The sequence below is a fragment of the Schistocerca serialis genome, chromosome 1, assembly GCF_023864345.2.
Source record: "Schistocerca serialis cubense isolate TAMUIC-IGC-003099 chromosome 1, iqSchSeri2.2, whole genome shotgun sequence".
NCBI lineage: Eukaryota > Metazoa > Arthropoda > Insecta > Orthoptera > Acrididae > Schistocerca > Schistocerca serialis.
Genome location: NC_064638.1, coordinates 93,514,923 through 93,535,595, shown reverse-complemented (window position 1 = coordinate 93,535,595; position 20,673 = coordinate 93,514,923). Strand labels below are relative to the sequence as shown.

Below are 20,673 nucleotides of genomic sequence, written 5' to 3'. Positions count from 1 at the left end.
AACCAATGATAACGGGTTTAGAAAATTCCAAGATGCTGACAACAAAAGAGTCCACTAAAAATAAACTACTACAGGAAGTAAAGGACGATGCATGCAGCAATTCAATAACCCATATTACAGTCCTAGAGTACCAACATGTTACAACTGCAAAAAATATGGACACACAGTGAAGAACTGTCACGTAGAAACAAAGCAAGTGGAACATATGCCATGGAAGTAACAAGTTATAAGACATTCTTAACATCATCAGTGTCAGTTGAAGCCATATGCAAAGACTAGTACGTAGATTCTGGTACATCCACACATATGTAAAAGCAACCATGTGATTTGAATTTTACTATGTCAGTGTTCAGTTCACAAGTGGTCATAGCTAACAACAAAAATTTACTTAACAAAAGGAACACATTGCATGCATATTGAGAGATTGAGAGCACTAGGAGTCAGAGAGATGACAAACATTAGAGAGATAGATGTACCTCAGTCGAGTACAAATTTACTTTCTGTAAGGAAATTAGTGGAACAGGGCTACTCAATCATCTGTGATGATAGATGCTGTCACATTCATGATGCAGAGAAGAAATTGATAGTGACAGCACTGTTAATCAGCAGAATGTATAAAATGGAGTGACCAAGTGATCACAGTGTTGAAACAAAGTGTGCATCCTTGTCTAATGATGCAAATTTATGGCACAGAACATTATAAAACCTACAATCAGATCTGCTGGAAGAATCATGGAAATGTTTGGCTAATGGCATCAGATACAAAGGAGCTGCCAACACGCCATGCATTACATGCCTAGAAGTTAAGCAAATTAGATTTTCCTTCTCACCTTCCACTTCTAGAGCTAAGAGGATTTCGGAATTATAACAATTTTATTTCATATACTCAGTAATTGTCACCCTGTAAATGATGACTTCCAATACCCAACTAGAAGTGATGCTTCTCAGTACTTAATCCTCGTAGTCCAAATTTTTGTGTTAAATGATGATGTCTGGTTCTTGGCAGTGGCTTTGTTATCATATCTGCAATCATTCTGTTTGTTGAAATTTTCCCCACTGTGATTTCTCCTGAATAAATTTTTCCATGATTAAATGATACGTGGTGTCAATGTGTCTAATACAACCTTTGTATCCACTAGTCTTTGACAGATTGGTTGAACCTTCGTTATCACAAAACAGTTTAATCAGCCCCTCTTTTGGGAAAGGGGATATTTCTATTTGCAGTTAGAGCAGCCAAAGTGCATCCTGACAGGCGGATTTTAATGCCCTGCACTCTGCTTCTGTCTTCAAGAGAGCTACTGTTGGTTGTTTTCTGCTGTCCCATTGTGTGTTCCAAAGCAAAACACATCAATTGGGGGAGCTAAATATTTTATAACTCTGAGTGAAGATTTTTCCAGAAAGATTTTTTGTACACGGTCAGTAATAAATACCAAGTGCCTGAAATTATTTGCATTTTTAAGAAATTGGTAGATAATCGGACAGGTGAAAGACTCTGTGTCTTATAAACTGATAATGGAAAGGAATACGCAATTGAAAGATTGACAAAATTATTTAGGGGATAAAGGAGTCAAACATCAAATGACAGTTTGCCCCACTCCAGAACAAAAAGTGTAGCAGAGAGATATAATGGAATGATTTTGGAGAAGGCAAGCTGTATTTCATTTACCTACACTGAAGTTTATCTTATTACTGGATCACTGACCAAAGCTTTCAACAACACATTGCCACAGGAAGCTTTCTCAGGGAAGAAACCAGACTTTTGATGTCTGATATTATTCAGCAGTAAGACATATGTTAACATACCAAAATGGGACAAGAAATATGTTCAGTGCATACTTGTTGGATACTGTGAATCAGCAAGGCATACCAGTTGTTTTGTCCTGTCCAAAAAAGAATTGTAAAAGCCAGAGATGTAATCTTTAAAGAAGAAAAATTCAGAAGATTAATGATAATTCAGAAACATCTGGTCATTCGCTGTAACTGGACCAAACAAAATATTTATTACATTCACAGATAAGGAGGAGAACACTAAGGCACAAGACAAGTCAAGAGATGCCGAGATGGGTAATACCATTCCAGAAGAAACTGGCTCAGTTGAAATAAAAGAAGATTCTGAGCTATCTTCCTATATACTAAGATCAAAGAAGATGAATGATTACAAATCCTATTGTACTAAAGTTTCACAAGGATCAGAACCATCAACTTTACAAGAAGTGTTGCAATTTAAGTACTCTTAGAAACAACTTTATGCAATTCAAGTAGATTTAAAAGCCCATGCAAGAAATCAAACTTGGGAGTCATAACTCTTGCATCCAAGTGAATCAGCTTAAGATGCCAAGTTGGTCTTTAAGATAAAAGAGAGGCAAACAAGGACAAATAATTCCCCATAAACCTTGTACGGTAGTTAGCGATGTCCACAAGGCAGAGGTTCAGACTATGAACAAGCATACACACCAGTGGTATGATACAATTCATTCAGATATTTATTTAGTCTAGCTGCTAAATATGATTTGGACATTGGTAATTGTGATATAGTGTTATGGTTTTTGCAAGGTGACTTGAAAGAAGAAATTTATGTTAAAATTCCCATGAGTGACTACATGACAAAAAACAGTGGAAGATGAATGGATTAAAAGACTTAAGAAAGCTGTCTATGGACTGAAACAGGGAAGCCTCTTGTGGAACATCAAACTCAACAAATCTCTACTAAGTAGGTCCACAGCTGTCACCCGAGTTTACCACAAAAATCAAAGAACTGATATATTCATAGTAGAAGTTTAAATAGATGACATGATTCTTTGTAACAATCTGCAACAAAAAATTACATTAAAGACAAACTTAACAAACTCTTAAAACTAAAGAACTTTGGAGACATGTCCAAATGTCTAGGAAAGCATGTAATAGGAGACTGAAGGCGTGGCCTTTTATGGATGAGCCAGACTCAATATATAAATCAGATTGTGCAAAAATATAACATGGAACATTGCCATCTGGTATCCACACAAACAATCTTTATAATGCAGAAAAGGCTATTAAAGATAATGAAGTAAGAAAATTCTAGATCAGCAACCTTCACAACAATTTGAACATTCATCTGCTGCCACAGAGAATAAGTAGGTGTCTACGTGGTATCAGGAACATAGGAACTCAGCTGTACAATAAACTTCCTATGACCATACAAAATAGTGAAGGGATCTAATTCAGGAAAAAAGTAAAGTGCTGATGAGTGCTTAAGGGCAAATTTACACTAGCTCTCCAAAATTACTTCCCAAAAAATAAGAACACAAGCTCACTACTTGTCAAAAACACATTAAATTTATTTTTGCCTATTCTTAGTCTTGTTTTATAAACTGAAATAAATAACACGCCAAGTCAGTTCTGTTAGGACTGTACAGAAATAAGCCTATGTGTCTGTACTTACTGTAGTTTCTTAATTCCCATCACACACTGGAAGCCCATATATATTACTGTTACTTTATGTTCTATGCATCCCCACATAAATGTAAACCGTCCCTATGTGTATTTAGCTTTATGTCAGTTTTTAACTCAATCATACATGTGAACTGTCCCCTATGTGTGTTTAGTTTTTTGACAGTATTTAATGCCATCATACATGTAGGCTTTTTCATTTGAAAATATTTAACTTTAATACTGTTAGTACTATGTCTCATAAAAAATGAAACCATCGTCACACAGTTACGGCAAACCATGTCCTATATATTTGTGCATCGTACACCATAAGTTTAATCGTACACCATAAGTTTAGTAAGTCACAGCTGCAAAATACTAACGCGAATTCTTTACAGACAAATGGAAAAACTGGTAGAAGCCGACCTCGGGGAAGATCAGTTTGGATTCCGTAGAAATGTTGGAACACGTGAGGCAATACTAACCTTACGACTTATCTTAGAAGAAAGATTAAGAAAAGGCAAACCTACGTTTCTAGCATTTGTAGACTTAGAGAAAGCTTTTGACAATGTTGACTGGAATACTCTCTTTCACATTCTAAAGGTGGCAGGGGTAAAATACAGGGAGCGAAAGGCTATTTACAATTTGTACAGAAACCAGATGGCAGTTATAAGAGTCGAGGGGTATGAGAGGGAAGCAGTGGTTGGGAAAGGAGTGAGACAGGGTTGTAGCCTCTCCCCGATGTTATTCAATCCGTATATTGAGCAAGCAGTAAAGGAAACAAAAGAAAAATTCGGAGTAGGTATTAAAATTCATGGAGAAGAAATAAAAACTTTGAGGTTCGCCGATGACATTGTAATTCTGTCAGAGACAGCAAAGGACTTGGAAGAGCAGTTGAATGGAATGGACAGTGTCTTGAAAGGAGGATATAAGATGAACATCAACAAAAGCAAAACGAGGATAATGGAATGTAGTCAAATTAAATCGGGTGATGCTGAGGGAATTAGATTAGGAAATGAGACACTTAAAGTAGTAAAGAAGTTTTGCTATTTAGGGAGTAAAATAACTGATGATGGTCAAAGTAGAGAGGATATAAAATGTAGACTGGCAATGGCAAGGAAAGCGTTTCTGAAGAAGAGAAATTTGTTAACAACGGGTATAGATTTAAGTGTCAGGAAGTGGTTTCTGAAAGTATTTGTATGGAGTGTAGCCATGTATGGAAGTGAAACATGGACGATAACTAGTATGGACAAGAAGAGAATAGAAGCTTTTGAAATGTGGTGCTACAGAAGAATGCTGCAGATAAGGTGGGTAGATCACATAACTAATGAGGAGGTATTGAATAAGATTGGGGAGAAAAGAAGTTTGTGGCACAACTTGACTAGAAGAAGGGATCGGTTGGTAGGACATGTTTTGAGGCATCAAGGGATCACAAATTTAGCATTGGAGGGCAGTGTAGAGGGTAAAAATCGTAGAGGGAGACCAAGAGATGAATACACTAAGCAGATTCAGAAGGATGTAGGTTGCAGTAGGTACTGGGAGATGAAGAAGCTTGCACAGGATAGAGTAGCATGGAGAGCTGCATCAAACAAGTCTCAGGACTGAAGACCACAACAACAACAACACCATAAGATGCCAGGGGCAATAAATAAATAAATAAATAAGTATTAATACATGAAATGAGCCCACAGATGGAGAGTGAAACAGCTGGCATGAAGAATGTCCTGTATAGAGGAGCCTGATGTATGCAAAACTATGTACTAGACCATATCTAGTACATACAATGGTAGTGGTGAGTTGTTTAACATTAATTGAGGGGTGCCCTTGGTTTAAAAATAACTGAGGAGTACCCCACTGGCAAACTGTAAAAAAAATCCTAATCCTATAATATCTAAAGGGGATTAAAGATTTCAAACTGCAATTTTTTAAGGATAAGGACCACGAAATCACAAGATACACAAATGCTGACTGGGCTCAGGGTACTGGATATAGGAAATCAATCATTGGTTTCTTGTTTATGTCGCAAGGTACAGCAATCTCACGGGACAGCAGAAAACAACCAACAGTGGCTCTCTCGAAGACAGAAGCTAAGTGCATGGCATTAAAATCTGCCTGTCAGGATGCACTTTGGCTGCACTAACTGCAAATAGAAATATCCCCTTTCCCAAAAGAGGGGCTGATTAAACTGTTTTGTGAAAACAAAAGTACAACCAATCTGTCAAAGACTAGTGGATACAAAGGTTGTACTAGACACATTTACACCAAGTATCATTTAATCATGGAAAAAATTTATTCAGAAGAAATCACAGTGGGGAAAATTTCAACAAACAGAATGGTTGCAGATATGATAACAAAGCCACTGCCAAGAACCAGACATCATCATTTAACACAAAAATTTGGACTACGAGGATTGAGTACTGTGAAGCATCACTTCTATTTGGGTGTTGAAAGTCATCATTTACAGGGTGACAATTACTGAGTATATGAAATATAATTTTTATAACTTTTGAAACAGTTTGCATTAGGACGTTCAAACTGCATGATTGGTTGTGGTGCATGATGAGAATTTGTATGGTTTGGTTTAGTGACAAAGCCCAATTTCATATGGATGGGCTTGTCAATAAGCAAAATTGGGGCATTTAGGGGACCGAGAATCCACATTTCTACATCTACATCTACATATGTAGTCCACACTCCACCATACGGTGCGTGGCGGAGGGTGCCTTGTACCACAACTAGCATCTTCTCTCCCTGTTCCACTCCCAAACAGAACGAGGGAAAAATGACTGCCTATATGCCTCTGTACGAGCCCTAATCTCTCTTATCTTATCTTTGTGGTCTTTCCACAGTTGGCGGCAGTAAAATTGTACTGCAGTCAGCCTCAAATGCTGGTTCTCTAAATTTCCTCAGTAGTGATTCACGAAAAGAATGCCTCCTTTCCTCTAGAGACTCCCACCCGAGTTCCTGTAGCATTTCCATGATCAGACCTACCAGTAACAAATCTAGCAGCATGCTTCTGAACTGCTTCTATGTCCTCCCTCAATCCGACCTGATAGGGATCCCAAACACTCGAGCAGTACTCAAGAATAGGTCATATTAGTGTTTTAGTGGTCTCCTTTACAGATGAACCACATCTTCCCAAAATTCTACCAATGAACCGAAGACGACTATCTGCCTTCCCCACAACTGCCATTACATGCTTGTCCCACTTCATATCGCTCTGCAATGTTACACCCAAATATTTAATCGACATGACTGTGTCAAGCGCTACACTACTAATGGAGTATTCACACATTACAGGATTCTTTTTCCTATTCATCTGCATTAATTTACATTTATCTACATTTAGAGTTAGCTGCCATTCTTTACACCAATCACAAATCCTGTCCAAGTCATCTCGTATCCTCCTACAGTCACTCAATGACAACATCTTCCTGTACACCACAGCATCATCAGCAAACAGCTGCACATTGCTATCCACCCTATCCAAAAGATCATTTATGTAGATAGAAAACAACAGTGGACCTATCACACTTCCCTAGGGCACTCTAGATAATGCCCTCACCTCCGATGAACACTCACCATCGAGGACAATGTACTGGGTTCTATCACTTAAGAAGTCTTCAAGCCACTCACATACTTCGGAACCAATCCCATATGCTCGTACCTTAGTTAGGAGTCTGCAGTGGGGCACCAAGTCAAACTCTTTCCGGAAGTCAACGAATATGGCATCCGTCTGATACGCTTCATTCATGGTTCGCAAGATATCATGTGAAAAAAGGGCGAGTTGCGTTTCGCAGGAGCGATGCTTTCTAAAACTGTGCTGATGCATGGACACCAACTTCTCTGTCTCAAGGAAATTCATTATATTCGAACAGAGAATATGTTTGAGAATCCTGCAACAAACCGATGTTAAGGATATTGGTCTGTAATTTTGAGGATCCGTCCTTCTACCCTTCTTATATACAGGCATCACCTGCACTTTTTTCCAGTCGCTCGGGACTTTATATTGGGCAAGAGATTCACAATAAATGCAAGGTAAGTAAGGAGCCAATGCAGTAGAGTACTCTCTGTAAAACCGAATTGGAATCCCATCAGGACCTGGCAATTTATTTATTTTCAACCCATTCAGCTGCTTCACAACCCCAGGGATGTCTATCACTATGTCCTCCATAAGGGAATCTATACGAGACTCAAACGGCGGTACGTTTGTAAGATCCTCCTGCGTGAAAGATTTCTCAAATGCTAAATTTAAAATTTCAGCTTTCGTTTTGCTGTCTTCCATTGCCAGGCCAGACTGATCAGTGAGTGACTGGATGGAAGCCTTCAACCCGCTTACCAATTTTATGTAAGACCAGAATTTCCTTGGGTTTTCAGCAGGATCTTTTGCTAAGGTATGACGGTGGTTGAATGCTTCGAGCATCACTCTTTTTACAGCTGCACGAATCTCTACTAACTTTTGCCTGTCCTCATTCTCCTGATCTTTCTTGTACCATGAGTGCAACTGCCTTTGCTTCCTGAGCATTTTCCGAATTGCACTGTTAAACCACTTTTTTGGCACATACTTGTCCAATGCGTGATTTACAATGTGTTTAAAATTTGCCCATAATTCTTCCACATCCATCATACTGGATAAAGAAGTCTCTTCACCCTCAATGAGTGACTGTAATGCGCAATGACCAGTCACAGAATAATTGGTGTGATATTCCTTGATGGAATTGTGATTACCGGACGGTATGTGAAGGTTTTGGAAGACGATTTCATCCCCATTATCCAAAATGACCCTGATTTAAACAGGATGAGGTTTATCCAAGGCAGAGCTTTACTCCATCAAAGCAGGAAAGTTATTGATGTCTTGGAGGAGCACTTTGGGGACTGCATTCTGGCTCTGGAGTACCCAGAGGCCACTGGCATGGGCCTCGATTGGCTGCCATATTCTCCAGATCTGAACACATTCGGATCCTTTTCATGGGGCTATATTAAAGACAAGGTGTACAGCAATAACCCCAAAACCATTGCTGAGCTGAAAACAGCCATTCAGGAGGTAATCGAGAGCATCAATGTTCCGACACTTCAGTGCGTCATGTAGAATTTTGCTGTTCGTCTGCGCGACATCATCAGTGATGGCAGGCATATCAAACATGTCATAACCTATATCAAAATATCTGGATGACATTTACATATTGAATAAAGTGTGTGCACACCATAGTTTGTAAGTAATTTATGTTTTTTTTTTTCATATAGATCAATAATTGTCATCCTGTAGAATCAATGTCTCTAACGGCATATTCGTCTGTGGTGTCATTGCTATGGATTCTTTTTATGTACATTATTTGATTAATTCAGGTCTGCCACTGATCACATTGATATTCATTCTTTGTAGAAATAACGTTTATTATTCAGTTTCAAACTACAATTGCATTTTCATTTAGAGCTCAAATAACAATATATAATAATGTATCAGAATTTTTATAATCATACAAGAAAAGCAAGTACTTGGTCTCTATACAGATCATCATTCACCTATACTTATTCTCTGTCATCTAGTATCATCAGTAATGCAACGATGATCTAAACTGCTTGCAACATTCTATTGTGTATACTTTTCTATTGTAAATGCAGAAAAGAAAATTCAGACAGAACGTTGCTTAACCCCACATTCTCTTTTACATACATTATTTTTTCTGTCTACATCAAGAGAGCTGTTCAAATCCTTGTGAAAGCCATACTAGTTGAGATTTAGTGTGGTTTCTGTAACTATGTTAGAAGTGGGCTGAAATGGTTCTATGGACATGGCAACAAACAATGCCTTGCACAACTGAGACTTTCAATCCTCTTGGAAATAATCAGTCAAAGTTTTGAATCTAAACTGTTCAGATGTCTTAATGATTGAAACTGAAAGAGTAGACTCCTTCTAATCTCTGACTCTGAATGTGTTTTCAGTAACAATATACTATACAAGTAAAACACAGATTATGATTGCACAATATTTCAATTGTCCATTTAAATGAGATATGCATAACATGAGTACTTTAAATAGTTCTATAAACAAAACCGATGAAGCTGACATTTAACCAACATTATGATGCACACGCACTGTGTGCCGCACTTTGATTGGGTGAAGGATAGTCTGTCGTGTGGCAGTTTGTCTTCACTCACAATATTGGAAATCATTGCTTAGCTCAGTCATGTAATGTCACTGGAAGAGAGGAGGAGACAATGAGAATGTAAACAAGAGGGGATGAAAGAGAATGAGAGGAGAAGAAAGACATGGGGGGAGAGAGAAGGTCAGGTGAGAGGAGGGTATGAGAGAGGAAGGAGACCAGAGATTGAGAACTGAGGTATATTAGCTGAGGAACAATAATCGTTACTATTTTGTATCTCTGACAGCTGTTCAGTGATTGTGCTATATAATGAATAGTGTCTGATCTCATTTCAGTTCTTATATGCCATTTGGTATTTTTTATAGTTTGTCAACAAAATCACAGTAGTAAAAGCAAGTGATCTGTCTATGGATTTGATAAATTATCAAGTATAAAGCTTATCTCACAGTTTTAACTACACCAGGTACAAAACTGCATTATTCAGTCATCTGTTACACATTGTAAATATTTCCTGTGATGACTTCAGTGACTCTGAAGTTTTTTAAGTGTCTTGGATATCACATCACAATTGAACACAATAACAAAATAATCCAAATAGCAGAGACCACAAAGCAAAGGTTTTCACTTACTGGCATCAAGACATATCCCACTGTTACCATATCTGTCTCATTCATAATCAGTCCAACTACTTAAACAATTTTTATTAGGATGACTTACCTTGGCTTAAGACACCAATTGTGTCATCAAATGTCATAGCTTTAATATTTAATGACGCTAAGATGGCTTCTTTATCAGCCAATGTTGGATCATCATTACTTGGTACTTTGGCTGACAGGATGACACACATATCACATAAGTTGACATTCACTGCACGCAGGTCTGCACGGCTCAGTGGCGAACCCTAAACACATCAAGATTAGACATGGATATAGCACTGTAATAAGTTGATTCATGTTTGTGGATACATATATCTCTCCGAGGTGTTTTGAAAGGCACAAGATTAGATTAGATTAGATTCAGTTTTTGTTCCATAGATCCAAAAAATGCGATTATTCTCGTGGGTGTGGAACATGTCAGGAAGTATAAACTAAAAAACATAAAACATTTGAATATAATATTTACTACCCTGATCATTTGTCAGGAGATTGTCAAAATAGGTGAATACAGTGCGGTAAACTGGAACAGCTAATATTTACAGAATTAACATGCTGTCAGAATGAAACATTGTTATGCACTATTAATAAATTTATCATGCACAAAATACGTGATCTTGACTGTTGTGACCAAGTTCTGTCAAAAGTGAAATCCAAAAGACATTTTTACTTAAGCTGGCTTAACAGTCTATTTTAAGATATTCATCTAATGAGTAGAAGGATTTGCCTACCAAAAAGTCTTTCAAACTCTGTTTAAATGGTGCTTTATCTGAAACCAAGTTTTTAATGGTTGCTGGAAATTTATTGAAAAATCTGTGTTCCTGAATATTGGACACCTTTTTGGACCAAGGTAAGTGATTTTAGGTTTTTATATACAAGGTGTACAACTTTGCTTCTGCCATTTGCCGACAGGTGGCGACAACAGTAAGTAGTGGTCAAAAGAAACAGATCGCAGGTGTCAGGCAATTAGCTTGGACCTCAGTCAACATAACCTCATCCAAACATTGGTCAATTTGTGTCTGCATTATAAAGTTGTTCTTGATTGAAAACGTCAGTTTACGAGCCTAATTCTTGTCATTTGCGGGAGGTGTTACTGTTTTGTTTCAATATTAAGAAAACAGCAGCTGAGTCTCATCGAATGCTCTCAAGTATGTATGGTAAGGACGCTATTAGTGAAAGAATGTGTTGTGAGTGGTTTTAATGCTTCAAGAACGGTGCTTTTAAAATCGTAGACTGGCACAGTGGTGGAAGAGAGAAAGTTTTTGTGCTGACTGAAGACTCACGTCAAACTCAAGAAGAATTGGCATGACTAGTGGTAGTGACACAGCAAGCCACTTCAAAAGGTATAAAGGCTATGGGCATGATTCAGTAAGAAGGAACTTGGGTCTCAAGTGAGCTGGAACCAAGAGACATTGAACTGCATTTATGTGTTTGTGAACAGTTGCTTCAGAGGCAAAAACGGAAGGGATTTCTGCATTGCATTGTAACTGGGGACAGAAAATGGGTTCATTATGATAACCCTAAATGAAAAAAATCATGGGGTTGTCCCGGCCATGCTTCCACGTCAACAGCCAAACCGAATATTCATTGCTCCAAGATCATGCTCTGCATTTGGTGGGACCAGCTTGGCATCATGTACTATAATGTGTTGAAACCAAGTTAAAGAATCACAGATGATTGTTATCAAATGCAATTAATGTGCTTGAGCAGAGTATTAAAAGACAAAAGGCTGCAATACAGCGAGAGGCACAATAAAGTGATTTTGCAGCAAAACAACACTTGACTCCACATTGCAAAAGAGGCCAAAGTGCACTTGGAAACGTTGAAATGGGAAGTCGTACCCCACCTGACGTATTTTCCAGATGTTGCTCCCTCTGACTATCACATGTTTATATCAATGGTGCATGGCCTGGCTGACCAACACTTCCGATCTCATGAAGAAGTCACAAGTTGGATCGATTTGTGGATTGCTTCAAAAGATGAACAATTTTTTCGTTGCGGAATTCATACATTGCCCAAAAGATGGGATAAAGCAGGGGCCAGCGATGGAAAATACTTTGAATGATACATGTATAACCATTTGTTTAATTAAAGCCTCAACTGTTGGGGAAAAATGATTCTTATAATATGCTTTTGCATCACAAAAACTTTTGTTTGGTTTGATGAGTTGTCCCAGAATATGAGCAAATATGACATAATAGAATGAAAGTAAGCAAAGCATGCAAGTTTTTTACATTTATGTCTCCTACATCGGACATTGTTCTCAATGCAAATATAGACTTATTTAGGTGCTTAAGCAATTCTGTGGTATGCCCTTCCCAACTGAATTTATTATCGAGTTGTAATCCCAGAACCGCCCCCGTGAACCATGGGCCTTGCCATTGGTGGAGAGGTTTGTGTACCTCAGCAATAAAGATAGCTGTACCGTAGGTGCATCCACAATGGAGGGGTATCTGTGGAGAGGCCAGACAAACATGTTGTTCCTGAAGAGGGGCAGCAGTCTTTTCAGTAGTTGCAGGGGCAACAGTCTGGATGATTGACTGATCTAGCCTTGTAACATTAACCAAAATGGCCTTGCTGTGGTGCTACAGCCAACAGCTGAAACCAAGGGGAAACTACAGTCGTAATTTTTCCTAAGGGCATGCAGCTTTACTGTCTGATTAAATGATGAGGCCATCCTCTTGGGTGAAATATTCCGGTGGTAAAATAGTCCTCCATTCGGATCTCCAGGCTGGGACTACTCAGGAGGACATTGTTATCGAGAGAAGCAAAACTAGCATTTATGGATCGGAATGTAGAATGTCAGATCCCTTAATCAGGCAGGTAGGTTAGAAAATTTAAAAAAGGGAAATGGGTAAGTTGAAGTTAGATATAGTGGGAATTAGTGAAGTTCAGTGGCAGGAGGAAAAAGACTTCTGGTCATGTGAGTACAGGATTATAAACACAAAATCAAATAGGGATAATGCAGGAGTAGGTTTAACAATGAATAAAAAATTGGAGCGCAGGTAAGCTACTACAAACAGCATAGTGAATGCATTATTGTAGCCAAGATGGACACAAAGCTCACACCTATCACAGCAGTACAAGTTTATATGCCAACTGGCTCCACAGATGACAAAGACATTGAAGAAATGTATGGTGAGATAAAAGAAATTATTCAGATAGTGAAGGGAGACAAAAATTTAATAGTCATGGGTGACTGGAATTTGATAGTACGAAAAGGAAGGGAAGGAAACGTAGTAGGTGAATATGGAATGGGGGTAATGAATGAAAGAGGAAGCTACCTGGTAGAATTTTGCACAGAGCATAACTTAAACATAGCTAACAATTGGTTCAAGAAACATGAAAGAAGGTTGTATGCATGGAAGAGGCCTGGAGATATTGGATGATTTCAGATAGCTTATATAATCATAAGGCAGAGATTTAGGAACCAGACTTTAAATTGTAAGACATTTCCAGGGGCAGATTTGGACTCTGACCACAATCTATTGCTTATGAACTGTAGGTGAAAACTGAAGAAACTACAAAAAGGTGGGAATTTAAGGAGATGGGACCTGGATAAACTAACAGAACTAGAGGTTGTAGAGAGTTTCAGGCAGAGCATTAGGGAATGATTGACAAGAATGGGGGAAAGAAATACCGTAGAAGAAGAATGGGTAGCTTTGAGAGATGAAATAGTGAAGGCAGAAGTGGATCAAGTAGGTAAAAATATGAGGGCTGGTAGAAATCCTTGGGTAACAGAAGATGTGCCGAATTTAATTGATGAAAGGAGAAAATATAAAAATACAGTAAATGAAGCAGGTAGAAAGGAATACAAACGTCTCATAAATGAGATTGACAGGAAGTGCAAAATGGCTAATCAGGGATGGCTAGAGGACAAATGTCAGGATGTAGAGGCATATATCACTAGGGGAAGATAGATACTGCCCACAGGAAAATTAAAGAGACATTTGAAGAAAAGAGAACCACTTGTATCAATATCAAGAGCTCAGATGGTAACCAAGTTCTAAGCAAAGAAGGGGAAGCAGAAAGGTGGAAGGAGTATATAGAGGGTCTATACAAGGGCGATGTAGTTGAGGGCAATATCATGGAAATGGAAGAGGATGTAGATGAAGATGAAATGGGAGATAAGATACTGCTTGAAGAATTTGACAGAGCACTGAAAGACCTAACTCAAAACAAGGAGCTGGGAGTAGACAACATTTCATTAGGACTACTGATAGCCTTGGGAGAGCCAGCCCTAACAAAATCATCTGGTGAGCAAGATGTATGAGACAGGTGAAATATCCTCAGACTTCAAGAAGAATATAATAATTCCTGTCCCAAAGAAAGCATGTGCTGACAAGTGTGAAAATTACCGAACTATCAGTTTAATAAGTCATGGCTGCAAAATACTAACACGAATTCTTTACAGATGAATGGAGAAACTGGTAGAAGCCAACCCTGGGGAAAATCAGTTTGGATTCCATAGAAATGTCAGAACACTTGAGGCAATACAGATCCTACGACTTGTCTTAGAAGACAGATTAAGGAAAGACAAACCTACATTTCTAGTATTTGCAAACTTAGAGAAAGTTTCTGCCAATGTTCATTGGAATACCCTCTTTCAAATTCTGAAAGTGGCAGGGGTAAAACACGGGGAGCGGAAGGCTATTTACAATTTCTACAGAAACTAGATGACAGTTGTAAGAGACGAAGGGCATGAAAGGGAAGCAGTGAAAGGGAAGGGAGTGAGACAGGGTTGTAGAATATCCCCAGAGTTATTCAATTTGTATATTGAGCAAGTAGTAAAGGAAACAAAAGAAATATTTGGAGTAGGAATTAAAATCCACGGAGAAGAAATAAAAACTTTGAGGATTGCCGATGACATTGTAATTCTGTCAGCAACAATGAAAGACCTGGAAGAGCAGTTGCACGGAATGGACAGTGTCTTGAAAGGAGGATATAAGCTGAACATCAACAAAAATAAAAGGAAGATAATTGAATGTAGTCAAATTAAATCAGATGATGCTTAGGGAATTAGATTAGGAAATGAGACACTTAAAGTAGTAGATGAGTTTTGCTATTTGGGGAGCAAAATAACTGATGATGGTCAAAGTAGAGAGGATATAAAATGTAGGCTGGCAATGACAAGGAAAGCGTTTCTGAATAAGAGAAGTTTGTTAATATCGAGTTAAGTGTCAGGAAGCCGTTTCTAAAAGTACTGTAGGGAGTGTAGCCATGTATGGATGTGAAATGTGGACGATAAATACACTCCTGGAAATTGAAATAAGAACACCGTGAATTCATTGTCCCAGGAAGGGGAAACTTTATTGACACATTCCTGGGGTCAGATACATCACATGATCACACTGACAGAACCACAGGCACATAGACACAGGCAACAGAGCATGCACAATGTCGGCACCAGTACAGTGTATATCCACCTTTCGCAACAATGCAGGCTGCTATTCTCCCATGGAGACGATCGTAGAGATGCTGGATGTAGTCCTGTGGAACGGCTTGCCATGCCATTTCCACCTGGCGCCTCAGTTGGACCAGCATTCGTGCTGGACGTGCAGACTGCGTGAGACGACGCTTCATCCAGTCCCAAACATGCTCAATGGGGGACAGATCCGTAGATCTTGCTGGCCAGGGTAGTTGACTTACACCTTCTAGAGCACGTTGGGTGGCACGGGATACATGCGGACGTGCATTGTCCTGTTGGAACAGCAAGTTCCCTTGCCGGTCTAGGAATGGTAGAACGATGGGTTCGATGACGGTTTGGATGTACCGTGCACTATTCAGTGTCCCCTCGACGATCACCAGTGGTGTACGGCCAGTGTAGGAGATCGCTCCCCACACCATGATGCCGGGTGTTGGCCCTGTGTGCCTCGGTCGTATGCAGTCCTGATTGTGGCGCTCACCTGCACGGCGCCAAACACGCATACGACCATCATTGGCACCAAGGCAGAAGCGACTCTCATCGCTGAAGACGACACGTCTCCATTCGTCCCTCCATTCACGCCTGTTGCGACACCACTGGAGGCAGGCTGCACGATGTTGGGGCGTGAGCGGAAGACGGCCTAACGGTGTGCGGGACCGTAGCCCAGCTTCATGGAGATGGTTGCGTATGGTCGTCGCCGATACACCAGGAGCAACAGTGTCCCTAATTTGCTGGGAAGTGGCGGTGCGGTCCCCTACGGCACTGCTAGGATCCTACGGTCTTGGCGTGCATCCGTGCGTCGCTGCGGTCCGGTCCCAGGTCGAAGGGCACGTGCACCTTCCGCCGACCACTGGCGACAACATCGATGTACTGTGGAGACCTCACGCCCCACGTGTTGAGCAATTCGGCGGTACGTCCACCCGGCCTCCCGCATGCCCACTATAGTCCTCGCTCAAAGTCCGTCAACTGCACATACGGTTCACGTCCACGCTGTCGCAGCATGCTACCAGTGTTAAAGACTGCGATGGAGCTCCGTATGCCACAGCAAACTGGCTGACACTGACGGCGGCGGTGCACAAATGCTGCGCAGCTAGCGCCATTCGACGGCCAACACCGCGGTTCCTGGTGTGTCCGCTGTGCCGTGCGTGTGATCATTGCTTGTACAGCCCTCTCGCAGTGTCCGGAGCAAGTATGGTGGGTCTGACACACCGGTGTCAATGTGTTCTTTTTTCCATTTCCAGGAGTGTAGTTTATACGAGAAAAGAACAGAAGCTTTCAAAATGTGATGCTACAGAAGAATGCAGAATATTATATGGGTAGATCAGGTAACTAATGAGGAGGTACTGAACAGAACTAGGAAGAAGAGGATTTTGTGGCACAACTTGAATTTAGTATTGGAGGGCTGTGTAGAGGGTAAAAATCATTGAGGGAGACCAAGAGATGAATACACTAAGCAGATGTAGGTTGCAGTGGGTACTTAGGGAAGAAGAAGCTTGCACAGGGTAGAGTGACATGGAGAGCTGCATCAAACCAGTCTCTTGACTGAAAACCACAACAACAAAAATCACAGAAATTTAACACAGTCAACCTCTTTGATCTGCATGTCTTCATATGTTATACACATGGAGGAAGGAAATATCTTACAGGTTCTGAACTGCACATAACTCAAAGTTTAATGACAGTGGATTGGCTTTAAACCACTTATCAATGTAAGTGAAAATTTGACTAGCAGCTATTTCTAAATCTGTACTTGACTTGCTACTTATTGCATTGTATCGTCTGTAAAAAACAAACTTAGCATCTGGTAAGGTAACAGATGAAAAAAAAAAAAAAAAAAAAAAAAAAAAAAAAAAAAAAAAAAGCATGGATCCAAGATGGAGCCTTGAGGAACACCACATGTAATTAATTCCCAGTCAGATAAAGACTGACAGCTTGCTGCACAGGTATTTCACAACGACACCCTTTGTTTCCTGTTATATAGATAAGACTCAAACCATTTCCCAGCATTGCTGGTGACACCGAAATATTCTAATTTACTTAAGAGAATGCTGTGGTTCACACCGTTGAAGGCTTTTGACAGGTCACATAAAATGCCAGTAGCCCCTAATTTATTATCTAATGAATTAAGTACATACTCACTGTAAGTGTAAATAGCTTTCTCTATATCAGAACACTTAAGAAATCCAAACTGTGACTTGGGCAATACGTTATTTGCAGTCAGATGGTTAAGGAGATGCTTGAACACAACCTTTTCAAATATTTTTGAGAAATCTGGCAAAAGTGAAATTGGTTGATAGTTTGGTGGTATCTCTTTATCCCCACTCTTGTAAAGAGGCTTAACTTCAGCAGATTTTAGCCAGTCTGGAAATGTTCCGCTGATAAAAACTCGATTACACAAATATCTTAAGATAGAACTCAACTTCCATGAGCATTCTTTGATTAACTTCATTCATATGTTATCATACACACTGGAATACTTAGATTTTAATGATTTTATGGTGGATGCTACTTCTCTGGGAGACATGACTATCACTTCCATTTTACTGAAGTTATTTTTAAAGACTGCTCTCAGATACTCCATTGTACTGTTCACAGAAGCTGATAACCTGTCAGTAACAGAAATGAAGTACTTGTTTAAGAGGTTTGCAACACTACATACACTTGTTACCAAAGTCTCATTTATATTTAGAACTATCTGTTCCTCTTTCTTTTTGCCCCACCTGTCTCTGTCTTCACTATATCCCACACAGTTTTTATTTTGTTGCCTGATGTAATTTTTTTTTCACATAATAAAGCTGCTTCAGTTTCTGGATTACTTGCTTTAATATTTTGCTGTATTCTTTGTAATGCATTGCAAATCTAACATCAGAACTGTTCCTGGATAGTAGATAGTCTCCTTTTTGTGCCACATGATATATTTATTCCTTGTGTAATCCACAATTTATTTTTTGACTTCTGTGTGATTTGAGTTACCTTTAGGGGGCCGGCCGGAGTGGCTGTGCGGTTCTAGGTGCTACAGTCTGGAACCGAGCGACCGCTACGGTCGCAGGTTCGAATCCTGCCTCGGACATGGATGTGTGTGATGTCCTTAGGTTAGTTAGGTTCAATTAGTTCTAAGTTCTAGGTGACTGATAACCTCAGAAGTTAAGTCACATAGTGCTCAGAACCATTTGAACCTTTAGGGGAAAACAATTTTCAAAGGTGGAGGTAACTTTATTAATGAATGCTTTGTATTTTCCATTTGAGTCAGAAGTGCTGTAAACATTTATCCAGTTCATGTCTTTGAGCAATTTCGTGAATTTCTCAATTTTTGACTTATTTATTACCCTCCTGTACTCAGATTTAATAGATTCTTTATCCTGACGAGTCTCAACATTTAACACAAGATGCTGCATGTCATGACCAGATAGCCCATTTACTATTGGTTTTGTGATACAATTTTTTCCCCTGTATTTGTCTACAAAGATATTATCAATATCAGGCTCAGAGCATTTGTATATCCTAGTAGCAAAGTTCACAGTAGGAACTAAATTGAATGATAGTGTTACTGACTCAATAATTGTTCACTGACAGAGCTTTTCAATAAATCCATATCAAAATTACTAGCAACCACTATTTCCTTGTTTTATACCATGATAAGGGGCAGCAGAGCTTCCAGATTTTTTATGAAGAGGTTAAAATTTCCTGAGGGTGATCTGTATATGCCTACAACTATAAGGGACTTATTATGAAATACTACTTTGTTGCACAAGCTTCTAAGTGCTGCTCTGAGCAATATTTATTAATATCAGTATTCTTGAAGTCAAAATAGTTTTTGTCAAATGTGGCAGCTCCTCCTTATTCTCTCTACAGAAGTAAGAAGCTAACTTGTATCCTGTAACATTTAACATATCTATACCAGTGGCCACATGATGTTCAGAGAGGCAGATTATACCAACTGGTTTGCTTGACTCTAATTCTTCAACACAAATAAGCAACTCATTAAGCTTACCCCTTACTCCTCAGATTTTCTGATGCAATAACGATAACTGATTTTGTGCACTGGCCAAATTACAACTGGATGAACCTAATTTTCCTGCCAATTTTTGAGTATCTCTAGTTTTAATCAGAGGCTGTCTGCATGAACTGCGTACATTAAAATTTGCTTTCTGGCTGCCTGTTTCATTAATGTGAATGTATGTCACTTCTACAACTATGCAACAATGAACACAGTCACAACTGTAACATAAAATTTCATGGCATGCAGTCATAGATACAATCAATGTGGTTTATTATCCTAGGCAGCATTTACTGTATCTTCAGTTTGGATAAAATTATATTGGAGACAGGAAGAGTATATGAATTGTAGAAGAGAATACTGATGAATCAAGTTCATAGTTTGATGGATTTTGAGTGAATTTTTCTTCACTTAAGTAAAATCTCATGTGTGTGTGTGTGTGTGTGTGTGTGTGTGTGTGTGTGTGTGTGTGGGCATTCTCAGTGAATTATCAATAATTAAATAAGAAATATATAGGATTTGATCAATTCAATTTCTTCACTACAGTTTGTCTTTTATGGCTTGGGTGAAAACACAAAAATCTGTGATCATTATTCAGAGAAGCACTTTTGAATATTTCAGTTTTAAATAAAAGTATACTTGAAGACATTTTGGTGTTGCTTTTGAGAACATTCCATTGCAGGGAGAAATCAGCTAGAAAGAGCAGAAAATATGTCCAACATTAGGAAAAATGTTTATAAAAATTATAATGTGTTCCAGTTTATTCATACAAGATGCTTTTTTCAACAGTTTATTCCATTCTATATATATTTATGGTCACAGAGTGCAGGATTGATTGTACCTGGGATTTTACTGTGTATACAAACAAATCAGAAAAAATGAAATAGAAGAATATGGGGGAAGTGGCAATGTTGTGGCCACATCCATGAAACCATGATTAGGCAGGGATTTTTTTTTTTCATAGTGTTCAAGCCAAGACTGAATTCTCTGGTTTTGTAAGGACAGGGCACTTCTGTAGAATTGGGCAGACTTATGAAAACAACATGTTAAACTGAAACAGTGATAAATCCAGTTCATGTCCACTAA

The 20,673-nt window shown here is 39.0% G+C and overlaps 1 protein-coding gene across 1 annotated transcript in view; it reads right to left on the bottom strand.

Annotated features, from left to right (window-relative positions):
• LOC126462459 (calcium-activated potassium channel slowpoke) overlaps window positions 1-20,673 on the bottom strand; it is a 915,336-nt gene that overhangs the window by 79,479 nt on the left and 815,184 nt on the right. The window contains exon 22 of the mRNA XM_050096074.1: window positions 10,230-10,413. Coding sequence (XP_049952031.1) covers window positions 10,230-10,413 — 184 coding nt within the window. The remainder of the gene's footprint in view (window positions 1-10,229; window positions 10,414-20,673) is intronic.